General features: G+C 35.4%; 1 protein-coding gene and 2 long non-coding RNA genes across 8 annotated transcripts in view; 2 read left to right on the top strand and 1 right to left on the bottom strand.

The window, feature by feature from the left end:
- LOC145693373 (MKRN2 opposite strand protein) overlaps positions 1-23447 on the top strand; it is a 148730-nt gene that overhangs the window by 105855 nt on the left and 19428 nt on the right. For 4 of the 5 annotated variants that reach the window (XM_081769317.1, XM_081769316.1, XM_081769315.1 and 1 more), the window contains one exon: positions 4152-4229. In XM_081769317.1, the coding sequence (XP_081625443.1) occupies positions 4152-4229 (78 nt within the window). Of the gene's footprint in view, positions 1-4151; positions 4230-19687; positions 21983-23447 lie in introns of those variants that run through there. The other variant, XR_014132755.1, reaches the window with a different exon arrangement.
- Positions 7995-23372, bottom strand: LOC145693374 (uncharacterized). 2 transcript variants are annotated; one of them, XR_014132756.1, is made up of 3 exons: positions 23073-23372; positions 9434-9650; positions 7995-8100 (listed from the first exon to the last, which is right to left on the bottom strand). It is a non-coding gene; the product is annotated as an uncharacterized LOC145693374 (long non-coding RNA). Both variants share the same exon structure in this region.
- On the top strand, positions 9660-19733 carry LOC145693375 (uncharacterized). Its single transcript, XR_014132758.1, has 2 exons — positions 9660-14214; positions 19574-19733. It is a non-coding gene; the product is annotated as an uncharacterized LOC145693375 (long non-coding RNA).

The following is a 23447-nucleotide window of genomic DNA, read 5'->3' as shown; positions in this document are numbered from 1 at the left end:
CCTGTGCCCCCTAAGGCAATGTATTGCCAAACTAACATTCCAAATTTCAGAACGCATATCTTTTTACTACAATAAAGCCAAATTTCACATTAATTTGCCAAACAAATGTATTTCCGTATCTTCCTGCTAAGGATATTTATGGTCATTTTTATGTGATTTTCGTAGAGGGGCTACAGCCCCGTATCAGTCACTGGTACATGCAAAGAGCATCGGAATATAAATTTTGTGGCATTTGTGATTCATCTAATGCTCACTGGCATTTCCAAAACAAAATTTGGAATTTTTTATAAAGATCCACCATCTTATGCTACGACCCCTGTGACCCCCCTCAGGTGGTGCATTACCAAAATAACATTCCAGATTTTAAAACTTTATCTTTTTACTACAATAACAAATTCACATTAATAGACAAAAACAAAATAGTTTTTTTCCCGTACGTCTCAGCAAAAAATATTTACGGTGAATTTTTAATGACTTTTGGAACGGGGATTGTAGCCCAATATCAATTACTGACAATCAATTTTTGATTTTGGTAACACCACCCACCACTTTTTTATGTGCCCCGACCCCCAAAGGAGGAGCCTTACCCAAAATAATGTTTAGAAAGACTTCACTGGTATTGCGGATGAGTATCCTTGCATTTTGTATCAAATAACACTCATTTGTACTAAAATCCTTAGCAATGGTTATTGGAGAAAATTGTTTCTAAAATTTAACATTGAATCCCCCATAAGGAAAATGAACTTCTGTGTTTACGGCCCCAAAACAGGGGCTACACAGTGATTTTCTCTTATTTTCTTTTGAAATTTAAAAAAATCAGACATTTTCCAATAAGAATGCCAAATTTCACATTATTAGTGTGAAAACTTCATCTTCTGCCAGTGCTCTAGAAAATTACACGAATTGTGGAACAGTCTGGGTATATATATATATATATATATATATATATATATATATATATATATCGGGTGTTGCAAAATAAGTGTTACAACTCTTGGGAGGTGACTCCTGCCACTGAGACAAGAAAAAAAGTTCTCTTCAACTTTCTGCTATCGGACATAGTTTCAGATCTACAAGGTGCCGAAAGCGTGGGAAAATGACTTTCGGACGCCAATAGTTCGGAAACTATCCAACATAAAGAAGGCGGGTAAAAAATTCACTTAAGAAGTCATACCTGCTCTATTGAATTTTGCATGTTTCACAATCCTACCGTGCACGCGCAAGGGATTCCCCAAAGGAACGTAGGGAGTCCCGGCTAATCTGCCAAATGAAACTTGGTCTAAATGGCAATGGCTTTCTACCAGGTAACAATAATTCGTTTGTCTTAAGTCGATATCTGGAACAAATACAAAATGGCGGACACCTTTATGCCCGTTGTGTGTGGTTGCATAATCGCCAGGTACGGATGCTGGCCAACAGTGACGTTCTGAGTATTAATTGTAGCGAATTTGTACTCAAATGCTCTAGAAAGACATCTGGAGTGTCGGTAGAGCATAACAGATGAAGCAGGGTGATTCACATGTGTGGAAACACTTAACGAAAAATGCCCAGAAATGCACTCATACTCAGTAAACGTAAGTTCAAAGCGTCGGAAGTGTAAGGATTAGCGTCAAGAACATGAAAGACATTGCCAATTCACCAATAATATTACCTCAAACCGATGCAATATGATGTGCACGGTTGCATACCAACAAGGATGCAACAACTGAGGCCAAGTTCAAATTGTGCAATGGACTCAGTAAGAAACTGGGTAAACTAAAGGAATGTCACTAGTGGGATCACATGATCGATATTGAAATGTTGCCAATGTGTGTGTTGATATCAACATGTAGCTAATAAACAAATGTCAACATGTCGCACTACTGCTGGGACACCATCTCACGTGCGAAAACTAGGAAAATAACGTTGTACATTCTGCTATTACATCTGATGCACCTTTTGGTAGAGCGTAACTAGAACACGATTGTATCAATGTCCCTCTTTGTTTGGGACATTGTCCCATAGTCGACACATATGAAAAGAAATCTCCTAATGCATGGTTCAAATTCTGATAGAGCGTGAAAATAACAAACTTGTATCATGTCCCACGTCATGAGACATGACGTACTCGAAATATAGGAAAATACCTCCAGAAATTCGTATCTTACACACAGTGCAGATGCCAAGACAAAGACGAAAATGAACCGATTTGGCACATTTAACACTACAGCTGGAACACCATACATATGGAAAATAAAACGACATGAGAAATAGGAAGAAACGTCTTAAAGCTCTGATTGTTTACAACTGTGCAGTAGGAGTAACAAAATGAATCACACAAGTATGGCGGAAGGCTGTACAAGAGGGCTTGCCAAACAAGTGGGTACTCCTCAAAGAAATGAATACAGAGGAAGTGAGGCTCCTTCGAACCTCAGGGCTAAAGCGCTCGCTTTTGCTCGCGTGGTCGCAGTTTCCAATCCTACTGGGAGCCCACGGCCTCAGATTGAAGACCCGAGTAGTTATTTTCCTATTTTTCGCACGTGGGACGATGTCCCGGCAGTAGTGGGACATGTTGACATTTGTTCATTAGCTACATGTTGATATCAACACACGCATTGGCAACATTTCAATATCGATCATGCGATCCCACTAGTGACATTCATTTAGTTTACCCAGTTTCTTACTGAGTCCATTGCACAATTTGAACTTAGACTCGGTTGTTGCATCCTTATTGGTATGCAACCGTGTACATCATATTGCATCGCTTTTAAGGAATATTATTGGTGAATTGGCAATGGCTTTCATGTTCTTGACGCTAATCCTTACACTTCCGACGCTTTGAACTTACGTTTACTGAGTATCAGTGCATTTCTGGGTATTTTTCGTTAAGTGTTTCCACACATGTGAATCACCCTGCTTCATCTGTTATGCTCTACCGACACTCCAGATGTCTTTCTAGAGCATTTAAGTACAAATTCGCTACAATTAATACTCAGAACGTCACTGTTGGCCAGCATCCGTACCTGGTGATTATGCAACCATACACAACGAGCATAAAGGTGTCCGCCATTTTGTATTTGTTCCAGATAGCGACTTAAGACAAACGAATTATTGTTACCTGGTTGAAAGCCTATCAATTCATATCCATTTAGACCAAGTTTCATTTGGCAGATTAGCCGGGACTCCCTACGTTCCTTTGGGGAATCCCTTGCGCGTGCACGGTAGGATTGTGAAACATGCAAAATTCAATAGAGCAGGTATGTCTTCTTAAGTGAATTTTTTACCCGCCTTCTTTATGTTGGATAGTTTCCGAACTATTGGCGTCCGAAAGTCATTTTCCCACGCTTTCGGCACCTTGTAGATCTGAAAATATGTCCGATAGCAGAAAGTTGAAGAGAACTTTTTTTCTTGTCTTAGTGGCAGGAGTCACCTCCCAAGAGTTGTAACACTTATTTTGCAACACCCGATATATATATATACAAGCTATTGAGGAGAGAATACTTTAAAGATTTGTAATTTGGTAATACAAAGAATACAGTAGAAGCAGAATTAACATTGTTTTGATGATAATTAAGATATATATATAGGCTACTTACAAGAAACGACTTTTAAAAGTGGTTTAGCTCCAATGTTCAGTTCTTCAATTTACAGTTGTTCGAATGTTGATCGGCATAGTGTTAATTTACCTATTTGACGATTAATATTTCCAATATCCAATATGGTAATAAATTTGATATTACAAAATAATTCTTATATTAGGAAGATTAATAAATATTCAAATATAGTATAGAAAATAGATTAAAATATAGTCTGCAAATGTAATTTTGATTAAAGTATGTAAATAGTGAGAAGAATTTTTGCAGCTGAAATTTGGTAATTAAAAGTGCCCTCAGATACAAGAAAGAAGACAGTTTGGCAAATATGTGAATTGAATCATATATCATATGTGAATTGAGGCATATTTTGTTAGACGATGCTTCCAGTGTAAAGAAAGGAAGATATTAGGTTCACATATCAAATAAATCAACGCATGATATGTTAAAACACTTATCTTTTATACTATATATATATGATTGGGTAAACAAAATGAAAACAGTAACATATTATTGAAATGTAGCTTCAAAATTGCTTGTAATGTATACTTCACTTAGTCTTCTTTCTGTCTTTTTCAGAATTCCATATCCTTTCGTGCGTGCAGAGCAGCATCCTTGTTCAATAGTTATCAAACCAACCAAAGGCGATTTTCTGAAGTAAGGTTCTAATAATTTCAGTGGAAATAGGTAGAAAAAGACCAATATTTCTATTCAAAATTCCTGCCATATTAATTTCTCTGTATTTGATTAATTTCTAAGCCAAGGACCAATACAAATAAGCGTTTTACAGTGCTTTTCAAATAAAATGATATCTAATTAGTAGTTAGTGTTATCCTCCCTTTCCATCAAACTACTTCTCTTCATATTACTACGAATGTATTAAGAGCGTTATACCCATAAAGATCAAATCAGTTTATACATCAGATGCTATATATATGTATATAGAGCATCTGATGTATCCACCTTCTCAATATAATCTCCCTTTATCTTTATGCACTTTTGCTAGCGGTGTATCAACTTCACAAGACTCTCCTAGAACCAATTATTTGGAGTCCCACCCAACCATATTTTTATAGTTTGTCCAAGTTCATGAGCATCTGCAAACCGACGACCACGCAGGGACTTTTTCATTCCTCTGAACACGTTGTAATCGCTGGGAACCAAGTCCGGAGAGTTGGGAGGGTGTATATTAAAACTCTCACCGAAACTTCGGACGGATATATTCGTAATTTTTTTAAAAGCTATTGCAAGGATTAAAATTAAAAATCACGAGTCCTCTAAGTAAAATTCAGCTGTGTGGAAGATTGTGTAAGAATAATTAAAAGAAATTTCAGATTGTGTGTTAAGGAACATCTTAGGGATGCAAAAACAGAACAAGGTTTCAGATCTTCCGGAACGTTTTAAAGAATTACAACAGAATAATACAGATTCAGAAATTTTATTTTATTTTTTATTTATATATTTATTTTTTTGAAAATATAACACATTGGCTTGTTTTTGATAACTTAATTCTTTTAAAACAACAAAAACTTAACCCTATCCAAACACCTTCGTTTCCCAGCCGCCCACTTTTCCCATTTCTAAGTTTGATGTAAAAACCTCCCTGGATTCAGTCTAAAGTTTCAGAAAACAGACAAGACAGCTACGCTTCACTTCTCGTATTTAAACAAACGACCAGCAAAACTTTTTAACACTACCCCCCAAAACTTTTTTTGTGCATATTATCATGCTCATAGGAGAATATTAACTTCACTCAAACCATGACGTCCCTTAATGGCCAAGAACGTTTTAAATTATTGAAATTATATACATTAAATAATAAGAAAGGTGTAACATAGAAAGAAACGAGCAAGATAACAATATACTTTATTGGGTTACCTCTAAGTGTATCTTGAAGTTCTTAACAGTGCTTTTTTATATTGGAGCTTTCGTAGATAGACTGGTCCACAATATTTCTTTTTTAACATATTGAATAAGATTGTAATGATCTTTTTTTTTTTGGCATAAGAATGATATCAAAAGTTTTTTATACCTGTTTGTATAACTATTATTGTGGAGACTATAAAAGGTATTATAACGCATAATGCTGTAACTAAACAAAATACTTTTAAAAAAAAAAAGCTTATTTTAACTTAGTAGAAAAAATATATACTCAACCTATTTAGTTTACATAGATATAGGAATATATATATAATATTTAAGTATTATATTACATTACACGTCTGACATCTCATGAAGTTCTTCCTACGCTCCACTTTTCTTTTTTCTGAAATTAAGAAAAAAGGAAAATTAATTCTAGGTATAATCAACATCACAACGATCAAAATTAAAATCTAATTATGAACTTTGTAAGTAAGGTTCTTTATGTTTAAAGAGTACAAATTACGTAACTGGGACCTGGATCGAACTTGGCTTTAAACTATATAAACGAAACTCAGAGCTATATAAAGTTACAATTCCAAATTCCAAATTGAACTACAAATTACAAAATGTATTATTATTAAAATGTGTTTGCTTAAGCATTATGAAAGATTAAACACTTAAAATAGCAAATTTGAAAGAAAGCCATTTCTTCTGTACAATAGGAAAAATGTATTGACATGAATAATTATGGAATGTTATATAATTATGCCAGATGAGTGAAAAAAGAAAGAAAAAAAAATAAACAGTACAATGAAAATCAATTGAGAAATGCATGTCCTTAAAATTATTTTTCTCTTATGACAACCTACTATAGAATTACATATTATAAGTGTTGGAAGAAAGGTGAAAAAATATTAATAAAACCAAGAAGAGATTGGAAGTTTTCTGCCGTAAAATAAAAAAATAAGCCGCCAGCAAGGAAGAAAAGTAGATACCCTCTGATGCGTATGATATGTGGGTGCACTGTATGCACTGCATCTAATATGTTCAGTGCCCTTGCAGGAATCAACCTCCAAAGCACACATAAGTCTTTCTAATTATAATGTTTATATCTAATCCCTAGACTACGGATCTTAAAGTCTAACAAAGTGTAAATTAAAATTTTTAGATGAATCCTTTTCAGGGCGTTATGTTAACACTTTGTAAGTTATTGCGCACTTCAAACTTTGCCTTTGTAGAATTCTTAAATAAGCTTTAAGCTAACAAGTATTATAAGGAATGAAAATATTCGTTATCTGGACTTGTTAATGCTAGTTGAAATCTGGAACAGCATAAAGCATAGCCTATTTACTTTTCTAAAACTACATGGAACATATTTTTATTGAAAAAAATCCTATATTTGAAATAGTGTAGAGCGTGACATCATTTCACGTTCTCAGAATGGCACTGAGAAAGAAATATTTTGACTTCTGTTTATCGACCCCACCCATTACAAATTACAAAGGAACATAGCACTTCGAGGAAGTCTTGTCATTGTGATATGGAAAACGTATTCACCATAAAAGGTTACGGTTATTATTTAGTATGTAAAACTAATTTCAATTTCAAAAGCATTTAGGACATTAGAAACGTCAAGGATTTTAAAATCAAATTTTGGCCATTTTAGATGCTAATATCCAAATTTTAGGTTTATAAAATTAGTATATCTTTGCTTATATCAACTTGAAATGTAAAGAAAATAGGAAATTTCTACATTAATTATAAAGGAATAAAATAGGATCAAATCTAATCCAAAGCCCCCTTCTGCATTTTTCCTGACTTTTCTGGTTTCCCTGACTGAAATCCATTTCCTTGACTTTCCAGAATGTGAACACCATACGTTTTAAGAACTCGTAATTCCCACAATTATCAACATATCGGAACCAAATTTTACACAACATGGGTATTCATAACACTTTATTTGGGTGGAAATCAAAATGATTTTAAAAAATTTCAAAATGGCTGTTGGTAAAACTTCAATTCGCAATCACGAACAAATCAAAACCTAATTTCAAAAAATAATGAGAATTTCCAGTACCTTTATTATATCCCCACCTTTCCGAAATAATGTATGCAAAGATGGCAGTGCAAAGTTCAATGTTAGAGTTCTGTTTCTAAAGTTTAAACATTTCTATGCATTTATTTATAGTTTCGTATCTTAATCTACTAGTTATGTAGCATGAATACATATGCATAGCAAGCTGTTCGGTAAAACTATGAATTTTCTTTTCAAAAGTATTGGACCCTGAGTAAACACCCTGACATATATTTTTAAATAAAGTTAAACGGGCGACTGTAAGCAAGTATACTATTTCTTCAATACAACATAGCTGCTTAGTATCGTAGAGTTTGTTGTCAGAGTACGCTAAACTTCAGTTTCTATTCTGTACTTATCTTGTTCGTCTACCTGATGTTCTGAGCAATACATTAAAACAACAGTAAATCATTTCACTACTTTTGAATGTTTGTGGAATTTTACTACTTAAAAATTCACGTGCCCAATAAATTATAGGAACTAACCTTTGTTCTCTTCCCTCCTGTCTCTCCTTCGCTCGTCGCAGCCACTTCTGAATTGTCGTCTCCACTTCTTTTTCTGTAACTGTCCAGCAAGCTTTCTCTACGGATTCTGTGGAAAGAAGAATAAATGTGTTATAGTTGAGTCTCCGTGTATTATTTTGATATTCTAACATCTGCAAATCCATGAAATCTAATCTAGTTATAACCAGATAATGTAAAAACAGCAACTGAAGAATTTGGCAATTTACTTAATCATGTTCGTTTGCCTCTAACTTTAACTTAGAGGAAGACATGATATATTGTGTGTAATTGAAAGAAAAATGTTAGAAGATAGGTATTTGTAATCGACTTCAAAACTATTATCTAAGTTTGAGCCCATTTACTTCCAAAATATATTTCACACACATTAAACGTTCAACATAAAAAGGCACTAACGCAAAAGATAGCAAGCAGGAAAAGAACAAATAACTGCCCTCTAATACTGTGTAAATATCTACCCACCTTACTCTTCCTAATATATGTCAGCGATGTGCTTTAAATACTTTTCGATTTATTCGGGAAATTTACCAGTACTAATTCTTTTAAAAGGAAATAAACATATATGGGTCATTCCACGTCAAATTATCGCACGAGAGCACATTTTCAATCCGACCCTTTCTTTCAACTAAATTTTATTTCCTTGTTCTCCTGGATAAAAATTTCATTACCTGTCTTAGAAGAAATGATCAAGGCAATAACAATTCTATCTACGTATCATTATAGCTTATAATTTAACCTTTAAATTATTAGGACCAAAACCAAATCGATAAATTGATTAGGTTAGAATGAATAGAGAATATATTAGAATACAGTTTAAATAAATAAAGCGCTTTTGAGTGAAAGGCAGTCACTCGTCCTCGCACGTAATGGTTGGCTCGTAGAAGACCGTAATGTGCAGACTGCTTAACTCTGACAAGGAAACTAACAATGAGGTCATATCGGAATCTACCCTGAAACTTCACCCAGAGCAAGGAAGTACTGTACAAACACCACACACAAAAGAACAACTCATAACTTGAACTAGCTTCGGAGATATAAGATATCGAAAGGGTGGGAAGATGAATTTGAGAGGCCTATATTCCAAAGGCTTCCAAAAATTTCAACGTAGAGACTGCGGTAACTTCATAAGTAAAGCCACACCTGTTCTATTTAAAAATACAGGTTTCAAAACTGTGCAATGCGTGCATAAAGGATTTCTCAAAGGAGCATTTTTTTGATTCGTCAGCCCCTTTAAGGAATCGTGCGATCCGAACAAATTGTTTCCCACCGGAAATCAAACACGGGACCCCTCCCTTACAAGACGACGAGCTTAACAACTCATCAACAGCAAACACAGGCAAACAAAAGTGGATGATAAAATATTAAAACGGTGATGGGGTAGGAGAACGAATAGCATAACTTACCAATCCGTTCTTTGTTCCCTCATTGGATAGACTTTCCTCCATTAAAAGTAAATCCTCTTCACTAGATATAGGAAGCTTTTCCAGATTTTCTTTCGCAAATTCCTGAGAGCCGGTTCCTTTAAAAACTGCTTTTTCATTTAACAATAGTTCTAACATGTCTAACGAGTTACAGTCGCCCTTAGGAAACTGAGTTCGTGGAATAGTTCACGACGGAATTCTGAAAAAAAAAAATAAATTAATAAAATAAAATACATGTAGTTGATTACACAAAGAAGAAATTTCCTACCTGGACACATTGTTGATTAAAACTAAAATCACAACTCAGCTAATTCCAATTGGGCTTTACTACATGCAAGCAAACTGAGAAAGTGAATGCTGAGCTAATAGCAACAGCAAATCCCAACATTCTTCAATAAACTGCAGTATATTCATGATTACCCGCAGGTTGTATAAATTAGCTTACAGTATCGTACCTTGGCTTCACTGTAAGTACACACCTTTTCGTTCATTGTTTTACGTTGTACAGAAAAATACCGGTTCAAGTACAAATAATTTTACTGTTCTGTATACACATTTGCACGCTTTCTATTACGTTTTACGTACAATACAATAAGCTTTTTAAGCTAGAACAAATTTATTTTACAAACAAGCAATGTCCGACATTTTAGCCTTTTTACGGGTTTTCTGCTATTTTCATTATTCGCGGAGCCTGTGCCACCCAATTCCACAGATAATCGGGAGGTCGCTGTACTCTTGTTCTCTACTGCTGCTTGTTCGATTGTCCTGAAAGATCTTTCGACTAATACCAAAACTTTGAAAACTGAAATGATATTACGAATATATTGAGCCCTAAGAAATTAATGAGTCTTTGCAGAAGCATTATCCCTTCATCTATTGAATTAACTAAAGAAAACTCTATAGATCTCAAACAGGAGGATAGTTTCGGTATTCGAACACATATATTATATGTTGAAATTTTTATATTTTTTACAAGTGTCAAATTTTTATGAAAAGCTTGATTTGAATTCATAAACATAACACGATTTCCACTTTAAAACGAATAATTGCCCTAACAGAATCTTAGTATCTCAAACTGTGGTAGTAATTATAAATACATTATTGTACTTTCGAGTTTTACGTCCCACCATTATGCCGGCTAGGCTAAAGAAGACAGTGATGATAACAGGGTGGCCACTCACCTGGAAAACCTGCAAAACCGGGAAAAGTCAGGGAGATTTTTAATTCTGGAAAAGTCAGGGAATTTTGATGAAAAACCGGGAATTTTTACTCGGGGGAAAATTTAGTTCTGCTGTATTCCTAGCCATTTAGCCGGCTGGATAGAATAGAATAGAATCTTATGCGTAGTTTTCGAGAAAGTAAGAATGAGATAATAAAGGATGTCCCGTAAAGAATACAACTTTTAAAATGCCATCCATTTTTGTTCTTCTGTTAGCAGCACGTGCTTTCAAGTCGGGTTGCCATATTACATATCGATATCTTGATTGTGTTTGCACACTATCAAATAAGTCAACCATAACTAAATCTATGAGTTTTTCTTTGCAAAACACGTTCATTTCCAATTTTAATCTTTCATCAGCAATGTTCACACAGCCGATCTTATAAAAAACACACTTGGAAAACTTATGTTCATTTCGTTAATATAATAATAATAATAATAATAATAATAATAATAATAATAATAATAATAATAATAATAATAATAATAATAATAATAATAATAATGTTTCATCTTATTTATACATGTCTTACACACACACGCTGAAGATATCAATTTAATAAATTGAAGATCGTTCATGTTACGTCCAGATAAATTAATCTAAATTCCTTTATATGTTAAACATACATTTCCACTTTGCAAATACGATACTAATGCATCAATATCAATAAAAACCAGCGGCCAGGAAAAATATGTATTTCACACTAATATCGTCCGTTTTACAGCATAAGGAGCATATTTGTGGGACGTTAAACTGAAAGATTTCATCTCTCTCTCTCTCTCTTTTTTTTACGATGGGATATGATGTCTGAATGATTGTGAAAGCTATCACTTAACTCAGTATGATGTTCTTATTCCGTGGTAAATACGAAAACTCAAGGGTCCTCGATTCGACTCCCCTTCGAACCGTATGGACTTTGTACTGGACAAACACTGTGCTCGTGTGTTTTCTCGGGGGCTCTGCCGTTTTCTCCCAATTTCTTCTTCATTCTACCATGTTCAATGTTAAAATAATCATGTTTGGTGATCCCAGAGCACATACATTAGACAGACATACAAACAGATAGATAAACAGTTTTATTTTATTTATATTAAATAAGTAAAGGGATGACTGTTCGTACGTGAGGACACAAAACAATCACTACATTTGTACTGTGGTTTGAACGTCTGAATGATAGTGTACTTATCTATGGTGCTTAGGGTCCCTGGTTCGACCTCCAAGGAAGTAAATTTATTGTGGGCAATATCACACTCTCTTTTCTTGGGACACTTTTCACATTAATTCCAGCACTTTTCTTAAACATGTGTTCTTTTATCGTAAGGAGCATATTTGTGGGACGTTAAACTGAAATATTTCATCTCTTAAAGATTACGAAAACTATCACTTAACACAGTATGATGTTCTTACTCCGTAGCAAATACAAAAACTCAATTTAGAGGTACGTTCAAAAAAGATTGTGATACCTTGATCCAAGATCCAATATATTTTGAATCAAAAATTTTCTTGTACGTCTTATATCTGGACAACTACATAAAGTGTAGTCAGATTCAGAATATTACTTAACTCGCTATGATGACCTTATTCCCTTAAAAAATACGAAAAGTCGATTTAGAAGGGGTCTTTCAAAAAAATTTTGTGATCGCTGATTCAAGATTCAATAATTATATTTCATTCAAAAATTATCTTGTACTCCTTATGTCTGGAGAACAACATGTAGTGTATGATGTTGTTCATTATAAGCTTACTTAATCAGACATCGAACTAGGGACCGCATGCAGTGGGTTGCCGAACAATGCTCTACTACACTAAGTATCCATCTGAAAGAATAAGTCGTTGCTTTACCAGGGTGATTAAGGCAAATGAATGATTGAATAATTAGTAGAATGAGAATGTGTGAGTAGCCCATGAAAACTCACGGACACGATGTTGATCATTATAAGCTTACTTGTTCGGATGTCGAACTAGGAACTGTATGCACTAGATGTAAGCACTCTGCCACAGTGCACGACAACTAGCAATAAAAAAAAAAAACTTCTTTTAGCCTTTTCCGCTGGTCTGCGTAACATTGCCGTCCTCTATGAACGAATACAGATTATTATAATCACACTTCTCAGAAACAAGATATCGCAGCCATGACAATGCATTCTTCTTCTTTCACACATATATATATATACATATACTTTCTCTCTCTCTCTCTCTCTTCATGCAATGTGATAAAACAAGGAATTAACCTACAAACCTCTTCGTAATCTTCTATTGTATGCTTGTCTTTTTTTTTTCACACAACAACGAAAATGAAGATCGGAATCCAGGCACACTTCCAGACTACGAAATGCAACGGAAAGCCACATGAAAGTCGTGTCTGTCCGTCTGATTCACATTTTTGAGAATACTTCGAGAATCAACACTCAAAATGTTAAGATCGGAAACTGGTTTCTTTGAAAACAATTCACCGTTCCAAAATAAATTGTCATCTCTTTATCAAATTAAAATGATAGAAAATATTTCTGGTTTTAACATTGAATATCATAAATTCGATCCGATCTTTATTTTCCGTGGGAGTCTACATGATGTACAAACCTATTACATTTTAGGTTTGACGAATATGGTGGCTCAGTGATAGAGGATTTACATCCAGTACTTTTGGGGTCCCTGATTCGATCACGGCTCACACCGTGTGGACTTTCTGATAAATTGAAAAAATCTACAAACACAATGTTGTTCACCGTAAACTTACGTTTTACTGTGATCGAACTAAAGACTGTCGTAATAAAGATAAGTGTACATCGTTTCCTTAGTAAAAAAATAGATGTCCGTGCGGTTTCTTTTCAAATCAACCATTCTAAATGAAGTTTCTTAATTCCTAAAAGAGAAGTATCGGAATAACAACAACATTAGTATACTAATTTAAAAATCCTACCGTATTGATCGATCACAAAATACAAATTTTATGTGAAAATAATAAAAGATTTCAATTTCACTATATTATTATTATTATTATTAAATGCACTAGAATTAGTACTACACTGCTCACCTTGTTAGAATCCTCAATGATAATGTCGAAACCAGATAATACGCTGGCAACTGTTGAAGCTTATGATCTGGAGAAACAGTTAATAATGTCCATACAATATTTAATGTTTCATTTGCATTATCAAGTTTACTATACCAATAGTGAAATGAAACACGCAAAGAAAGAAAAGGGGAACAAGAGAAAAAAGAAATGAAATCTTTGAGTTTTACGTCCCACGTTTATGCCTACGATGATAATGAAGGAAGGGAGCCGAAAAGCTATCAAACAAAATGGGTTTTACGTCCCACGGTTATGCCTTAAAAGGATTTTCACCTGCACGCACGGGGGATAGACGGAATCTTAACATTCGTTCCTTTCTGTCGTGAAACGAAGTGAAATTCTTTTTTTTTAATACAAGGACTAGTTCAACTCTAAAATCATGAAGTACCAAATTCGATCTCAGCTCCATACCAAAGTGGATTTTTGTGTACAGTGTCTTTATATCGTAAGTTAGCGAAGCCACAATCAAGGTTAGTTTTCTGCTTCACTTTCACTCCTCCAATATAATAATAATAATAATAATAATAATAATAATAATAATAATAATAATAATAATAATAATAATGTGGTGATGTATTTTTTAAATTTATTTTTGTTATTTATGTTTTAATACCACTTTGATCCTTGTTCGATTCTCGATGATAGAGAGAGAGAAAGGGAGCATTGAACACTTGAAAGCATTATAGTGCTTCGAAATGAAGGGCTTCGAACAATGTATATCATATGCTACGCTAAAATCAACACGTGAAATTCTTTTTTTTTTTTTTCTTTTTTTTTTTTTTTTATTATGCAAGGATTAATTCAACTCTAAATCGTGAAGTACTGGTCTTGGTCTTCGATTCCGATGAGAGAGCTTTCAAAATGAAAGCATATTTAGTGTTCAGGTACGATTCTCGATGGGAAAGCATTGAATATTTTAAGACATTAAGTATGCTCTTCGGTTTCCCAGGAGGAACGAGTCGGGGAAAGACGAAGACCAATCAAATTGGAGTGCTTCGATCACTAAATATCAAAGGATTGGGGGTAAAGGTCTAAAATAACTAACCTATGCTATGCAAAATAGCTATTCAATACATAACGAAAAGACGAAAATCAATCAATCAATTGGGAAGCTTCGATCGTGATAACTCATAAGACTCTCATCAAGATCCGATAGCCCTCCAAGATTATGAGCATCCAAGACTATGAGCATAGCAACACCCGGTTCCCACAACAAACATAACGAAAAGAAAATCAATCAATGAATTGGGAAGCTTCGATCGTGATAACTGAAAGGACTCTGATGAAGATCCGATAGCCGGCCAAGATTATGAGCATCCAAGACTATGAGCATAGCAACAGCCGGCTCTCACAAAACAAAATTTCCCCCCGGGTTCCTGTGGTAGCCGTAAAAGGCTATGAACATGCCGTCCAAGAGTCTTTGCGGGGAAAGGCGGGGCTTGGGAATCCAAATTAGCTAACCAATACAAGACGACTAGAAAAGGCGTGTTTTTTCATGAACCTATAGCTGATGGTAGCCCTAAAAGGCCGAAAAAGGCATGTTTCATCTTGTCTCTACATCTGGTAGGCGTAAAAGACTATGAGCATAGCAACACCCGGTTCCCATCACCAAAATTTTCCCACGGACTTCTGTGGTAGTCGTAAAAGGCTATGAACATAACAACTAAAGGCTTGTCGAAACTTGCCTCCCAATTCCAGGAAATGATACCGATTTCTAGGAAAACAAGATAATTTTTTGATGACTCGGCCATCTATCCAGCCTCTATTCTACTCCGTGTGACCATTAAAGATGGTATCTTTTAGTTACGTGCAAGGGGGTTGGGTATTAATAAAATACATAATTCCTCACGATATTTATGACCATGGGCGTCCACAGAGGGGGTCGAAGGGTCAGTCGATTACTCTGGAAAATTGCATAGGTTAATAATAATTTCTATAATAGGAAGTTATGCTTTCAAATTAAAAGTTTATACTTATTAAGCTTGTATTCTTCACTCTCCCTGCGAAATTTTCTGTGGACGCCTTTGCTCGTGACTGATGTATAGTACTGTTCAATTACAACATTGTGAAATATATGCTGAGCTAGTGATGACGGGTTCGTAACATGGAAATTTCATATTTCCATGAAAAATAGTCAAAGGTCCACAGAATACGTATGCAAAATTTCAGTATGATACCTTGAAAACTAAGGTCGCAAAAAATTCGTGAAAATTTCCTAAAGAAAAAAATGCGATTTTACGCTTCTGCGCCCCTCTCCCCCCGTTTTGCGCCGCCAAGTTGACGGTCTGCGAAAAACCCGTGTGAGCAGTGTTGAATTTAGAAACTTTTCTCCGGGGGGGGGGGCGATAATGCTGGATGGATATGTTGGAGAAAATCATACCAGTATTAATATCTTGTAAATTTTCTCATGTGTCTTCGGGGGGGGGGGATTTTTATCTCCGGGGGAAATGTCCCCCGGGGCACCCCTGAATTCAACACTGCATGTGGGATGATCTTTGCTCATTCTGTGAATGAACAATACGAAAATCCAGCTTATCGCTCGTGTGTGAGCTGTATAAGAGTTTTAAAACAACACTATGAAATAAAAGTATACTAACAATTTGTAAAGGACTGTGCGTCAGTATAATAGGCCTAATTTCAAATATAAAATATCTTTATTTTAAACGATTTCGGTCTAAATTCAGTATATCTGCACATAACTACTCATTTCTAATTCAATATGGTTATATTTTAATTCATTTTACATTATAAAATAATATTTAACTGAAAGTTTCAATTTACTGTTTTCAACAATGGAATTATTGCTTGCCAACAATATATGTTGTTAGATTAAAGAAATGCCGAAATTAATAACCAATCAGAAACGAGTTCTTTGTCTGCTGTATTTTTGTGACATTCGTTTGTGACGTCAAAGAACGATAGCATAACCTTGTAGTACAATATGACAGAGGTTGCTAATAAGCACAGCTGGTGAAGGTAGCCTATTCTATATTTGTTGTTAAATCCGGAGAAATATTTGATTGCAAATTAACGAATAATAAGCAGATAATGAGTAGAACTGTTTCTTGATTTGAATTTTGCAATTTTAAACTGATTTTATGTAAATTCTGTAATGGTGTTTTTCCAAGAAAATAACTTTAAGAATTATTGACTACTTATTTTTTTAAAACATATATTTGTTTAAAAAAGAAATGAAAATTTCAGTCAAGTGGGTTGAGGATTGTCGCAGGGTGCGGGCTCCACCTCCGTTGGCCATTTCCTAGCTATGGGCCTAGATCAAAATACCATGTTTTCGAGTAATTCTTTTTCTTAACACATGGACTTCTTTGCCGTATAACTCACATGATTTCTGTTTAATAATGGTTTACGAGTTTGCAGGGCTGGCGACAGGGGAGGGGGAATAGGGGATAAATGCCCGGGGGCCTGGAATCACAAAAGAATAATTAAAAACAATAATTTTACTGGGATTTAGGGGTTCGTGTCCCTGAGTTGCCCAAGGTTCCTGTCATGGTGTGTGAATTTATTGTGTATACCTTATGTATGATTAACGTGTCAGTTTTCGTTAATGCGCGTAACCACCCGTAGGAGTGATAAAGTATACACTGGTAATTTTTCTGAATTTTTCCAATGTCAATGATTTGTAAATATTATGTAAAACGACATTTCTGCGATGGGTTGGATTTATTTTCTGTAATTTTGAGCCGCTTATCGACCTTTTCGCGCATTGTTCGTATTCGTATTTGAGTTTCCGTTACATTCGATTTTCCAATCCTAAATTCTAGTATAGATTTGTTTTGGTCTGAGGAAATAAGCATGCATATTGATTGTAACATTGCGTAAATGTTGATTCATCCTATATAAATTATTCGCTTCTAAATATGTAAAGAGAATAAAGGATGGCTGATTCATGGGCGTCGATTAGGGGGGCGGGGGCAGTTGCCCCCACTTTTTTGAAATGACCCATTAATATATATAGTTTCCTTTGAGAATATAAAGTTTTTGTATGTATTAACAGTTCATAGAATAAAAATGGTGCCATAAAATATATGCCGCTCCGTGAGTACGTATTTGTTGTCTTCCTGTGCAGTTAAGAAAGCTACAAGAATTGCGTTTTAATTGCCACGAAAAATGGCTCAAAAATTAACCTATTAGCGCGCCACAATTTGAGTGTACTTTCATTTCTTCTTACAAGGACTCGATATGTTAGTCAGCCGCTTTGGAACTAATTAAGATGAAATTTCGCAAAAAAAAAGTCCTTCACAAGCAGTGTTTCTTTCAGAAACAATGTTCTGAGGGCACACTTAGTATTCCGGAGGGGCACTGCAAGTACTATTCTGTTTATTATTATATGATAGACTGTTATTTTGGTCTCCTTCGGGGGGAACTCTGAGCTTCAGGGGGCAGTGCTCCCCCCAAAAAAAAATGTCTGGAAGAAACACTGTTCACAAGTTATTCTTTAATTGCACAAAAATCGACAGTTCCTAAAATGTCTTTTCTTCTTTCTACTAGTAAGGGATAGTTTGATTTGATTTTTTTAAGTTTAACATTCCGTTCTGCAGTGAGGCTATATGAGACATGGGCCTACTGATTAACGTGGAATACGAACCACATGAGATCCCGCCAAGAATCGAACCCGGGTCTCCCACGTCAAAGACGCGGCATTGTTTTGCAGTGTAATATACGAGTTTAGGGCAGTAGTGTATATTGTGGGCTATCAAAGCTATCACTGAAGCCCATATCTAAAGTGAACTAGACAATTGCTAGTGCTTATTCTTCGAAATGTGTAATAAAACAACTACAGAAAAGACTGCACTGTTAGTGAAGTGAACATTTAATCAACTAGCCTTATTGTCCGGATCTGCAAGGTCTAGTGATAGCCCAAGTCACAATCCCAGCATACGCCACTGGTTTAGGGAATGAATTTTGTATATACAATTAAATTTAGTGAATTCAACATAATTCTAGGTATTTTACATAACTGAAGTGGGGAGTGATTCTAAGGATTGTTGAGTTTTGATGTATTCCAAGAAAGTGAAAATTGTACCTAATGGCAACGAACATGTTTCGGGAAGCTGCAAAAGTGTTTCTTTAAATGTCGCAGCATAAGCTTGTAGTATTTACTGTCTTTCTAACAGTAATAACATATAATAGCATGCGTGGAATTAAAAATATAAGTTGTTAATTAATTCCCAGTTTCAAAATAACTTTTGCAAAACAAGCCTCATCTATATATTTAATGCGCGTGTCTGTCTATCTGTACCCAAAATATTCACAGACTAAAAGCTAAAGGGGCTACGGGTACCAAATCTTGACGCATTCGCAATTTGCATTATCACTATTCCGGCGAACTTCCATGTATTTAGTTTTATCTGCCTTTACTTCTAACCCCATTTCCCTGCAAGCGTTTAATAAAATCTCTGCATTTCGTTCTATTGTTCCTTTATCTTCCCCTATCAGATTTACATCATAGGCATATACCATAACCTGGTAAACACCTTTTAGCTCTAGGCCCTGGTTGCTATCCTTTAATTTCCTTATAACATACTCCAAGACAAAGTTGAATAATAATGGCGACAAAGCGTCTCCTTGCTTCAGGCCATTCTCAACGTGAAAGCTTGCGGACAAGTATTTTCCTACGCGGACTTTGTTTTGGGATTCGCTTGAACACATCTTATTAATCGAACTAACTTTTTCGGTATACCAAATTCAGTAACAACGTTGAGCAATGAGAAACAATAGACAGTGTACTTATTTTATTGATGTTGTTATATATATATTAATTTCTGATGTGAATGAATGGTACACTCATATTCATATTATTCATTTCAGTTTCTCAATCATGTGTAAAAAAAGCTACTTTTTCGAACGACTGCCTGTCCAACCCAAACTTCTCATTGTGGCTTTCTGCTGTGAAGGACAACAGGAATGCAGCATTCTGTAAGATTTGCAGAAATACTTTTAGCCTCAGCAACATGGGGAAACGGGCTATTATTAGCCACATGGAAGGCAAAAAACACACTGCAGCTGTGAAGAACTCTCTAGTAACTCGGCCGATAACAACTTTTTGTCAGCAAAAGAATGCAGTGGAATGTAGTGGTCAGAATCCAGGTCCTTCTTGTCCCGCTGAAGAACTGGTTGTAAGTAAAGAGATGCTGGTGGCTTCCGAAGAATCTATTAAAAATAAACATGCTAATGTTATGAAGTCGTTTCTAGTGTCTTGAGTCAGTAACTAAAGCTGAAGTTCTGTGGTTACAGGCAGTAATGGAACACTTGTCATTCCGATCTGCTTCCCGACTGGCAACAAAGTTCAAGCTCATGTTCCCTGATAGTGAAATTTGTAGTAGGATGCAATTACAACGTACCAAGTTAGCTTATACTATCGTTCATGGTCTTGGACGACTTTTTAAAGGTGATCTTCTCAAAGAAATAGAAGCTTGCAAGCATTATGTTATTGGGTTTGATGAAAGCCTTAACAAAGTCTTGCAAAAGCAGCAAATGGACGTTACGATTCGGTTTTGGGACAATGAAAGAAACCAAGTGTCAGCAAGCAAGTTTCGATGGATGGCCCACATGTTAACTTCAAATTTTTAAGTGACCTGCAGAAAGACCTTGCAAGTTCACCTTCAGATCCAATTCTTCTTGATATTGCAAGTTGTGGGCTGCATAATATGAATTGTGCTTTTAAAGCTGCCGTGCAAGCAACAGGTTGGAAATTAGAAGAATTCCTAAGGGCGTCTTATAATTTATTCAAAGACGTTCCAGTTCGTCGTGCAGATTACATAAGATGCACAGGGTCTTCTGTGTTTCCGAAAAAAATTTGCAGCATTAGATGGACAGAAAATTCAGATGTTGCTTCCCGGGCGATGGAAATATTACCGAACGTAAAGAAATACGTACAGTGGGCTGTTGATGAGAAGAAAGTACCACAGTGCAAAAGCTTTGATACTGTAAGACATTTCACAAATGATAACCTGCTTGGTGCAAAACTTGGCTTTTTCACAACATTAGCAAAAACTGTTGAACCTTTCTTGCGTGAATTTCAGGGAGAAGCTCCATTAGCTCCTTTCCTTTAGAACTCGCTCCAGGCCATAGTATTGTCTGTTGCAGGTCGTTTGTGAAAAATAGTGTTTTGGTTAAGATTGATTTCAATAATAGCGAAAACTTAAAGCAGCCAAGTTTGTAAACATTGGGTACACATCAAAGGATGCTATACGAAAAGCCAATACCGTATCGGATAGACAGACTCTTGAATTTTGACAAGACTGTCGCGCAGGATGTCAGAAATTCATACTGAAAATAATGGACAGATCACCTCTAAAATTCAACCTGACAAGAGCAATTTCTTTCCTGGATCCAAGTGTTTGTTATGGATGACACTGTAGCTGCAAAGAGATTGTCCAATTGCCTAGAAATTGTAGTATCCAAGAATTGGATTTCAGAAACATTAGCTGATGAAATCCAAGGTGGATTCAAAGTTTTTGCTAAAAGTCCTCTTGTATTGGAAGCAATGAGGACTTATGACAGGAAAAGTAAGAAATTAGATGACCATTGGATGGAGATGCTGCATTTAGGCGCATGCTCAATACATATGACTGATTTTGTGAAATTTCTCCTCATTTTATCTCATGGAAATGCTAGTGTGGAGAGGGGATTTTCAATCAACAAAGAATGTTTAATTGAAAATCAAAGCGAGTTGAGTCTAATTGCACTCAGGCAGGTACATGATAATATTTCAGCTGTGGATGGTATTGATAAGTTTCCAATTACAAAGAGGGTTGTCCATGCTGCCCGCAATGCTCATGGAGTATATGTTGAGTCTCTGAGGAATCAAGAAGAGGAAGAGAAGAAACAGAAGAAGAGAAATGCCATTAAGGATAAAGTTATTGAACTCGAGGCGAAGAAAATGAAGTTGTTGAATGATGTCAAGGAGAAACTGTCTGCAATTGATGATGAGATTATTGGTTTGAGGTCTTAAAACATTTAAGTGGATGTGGTCTTAACTTCACTTTGATTTTAGTGAACTGCAAGTCTGTGATTTGAGGTTTTAAAACATTTCAGTAAAGTAGTGTTCGTTCCAGTAATTTGTGTTTTAGAAGTGGACTGTAAGTGTGTGTACTTTTGTGACTAGTATTAAGCTTAAGGTTGGAAAACGATAGGGATAGACATTCCTCTTCTCGTTCTGTGCAGCAGTTGGTTACAGTGGAGTGGAAACACACAGGAGATTTGAAAATTAGGCATGTAAGTGAGTAAAATTAGACTATTTATCTTCGCTAGTGTTTTTTGTGATTCTTTCTTTAATAATGATCCTCTAGTCCACATTGCATTTCACTTGTAGCTTCTGTTTAAGCTTTGAAAAACAATGATATACCAATTTTAGATCTCTAGAAATTTTCTGGAAAACCGGGAAAATTTCTGGAAAAGTCAGGGAATTTTGAAATTCCAAATGAGTGGCCACCCTGGATAAGAAATGAATGAAATGGTGGAAGGAAACGGGAGAACCCCGAGGAAACCCACGCATTATTGCACCTTTCTGCACAAAGAAGGCATAAGCAGATATGTCGACTTTTGGCGAAATCGAGATTTTTTTTTTTTTTTTTTCATTTTTAGGTTTATCATGTTCAGATCTGTGTGTGAACAAATGCATATTACTATAAGAATTTAGCAAGATATAAGCCACAAGATTTCACTCTACCATTGTCGTATATGGCAGTTTCATTTCTTTTCTGTAATGCAAAAAAATATCAACATATCTGCTTTCGCCTTCTGCGCACAGAGGTACAAATCGAGGCAGAGGAAGGGGGAGTTTCTACAGGATTGGCTACTAATACTGAATGGACATTTTTCCCTAATCCTGTACTGTTGATTTAGGAGGTTGCTGCATCGTATCGTCGAAATACTTCTAACTGGGAGCTAATAAATTTCCAGTGCGAAAAGTATATCTACACTTGCACTCCTATACCCCTATACAATTTGTAGAGTAATACAAATTATATAAAACTGTTTAATATTCTCATTCGCATGGATCCTCACATGGAGCACAAAATTGAGCACAGAACTTATTCGTTCTTTCTTGAGCTTCATGTTTTAATAATATATTTAACTAAGTTGAAAAAGGAAACGCGATTAAAATCTATTCGAACATGGAACTTCTAATAGTTTCTAACACAATAAAGTGGCGAATTAAATTCATCAAATTCAGCTCAGATCCTTCTAGATTTCCCAACCAATATATATGCGTAAATGGGTGTAATGCGCGTGCAACGCGACTTATCACATGAAATTGTTAGCGAAGCTTGTCTAATATAGCTCATTTAAATGAGATACTTACTCTGCTCCTTGTCTTCAGCAGAAGTAAAGCACACAAAACTAACGTCTACATCTTGCTTCCTAATAGATTTAGTTAGTTTAGGTGGAGTAGGTAGCATTTCAATCATAGAGTTCATTTCATCTTCCGAAGTTTCACTGCTAACTTCTGGTGTTAAAGGCCTTTGTTCCTTTCGTTTACGTAAACGTCCTTCATCGTCTGTATTCAGATCTGAAGTGTACTAAGCCTTTTTCAGCTTGCTACGAGCCTTGTCATAGCTGTCTGTATTAAATAAGAAAATTTAAAATACAATAAAAAATGTGAAAATAGATGTAACTGTCGATTTTTTATATACAAAACACTTATATGTGCAGATACTGCTATTCGTTTACACTACTT

The sequence above is a fragment of the Thermobia domestica genome, chromosome 8, assembly GCF_964235325.1.
Source record: "Thermobia domestica chromosome 8, izTheDome1.hap1.1, whole genome shotgun sequence".
Classification (NCBI taxonomy): Eukaryota; Metazoa; Arthropoda; class Insecta; order Zygentoma; family Lepismatidae; genus Thermobia; species Thermobia domestica.
This window is presented reverse-complemented; position numbering and strand designations above follow the sequence as displayed.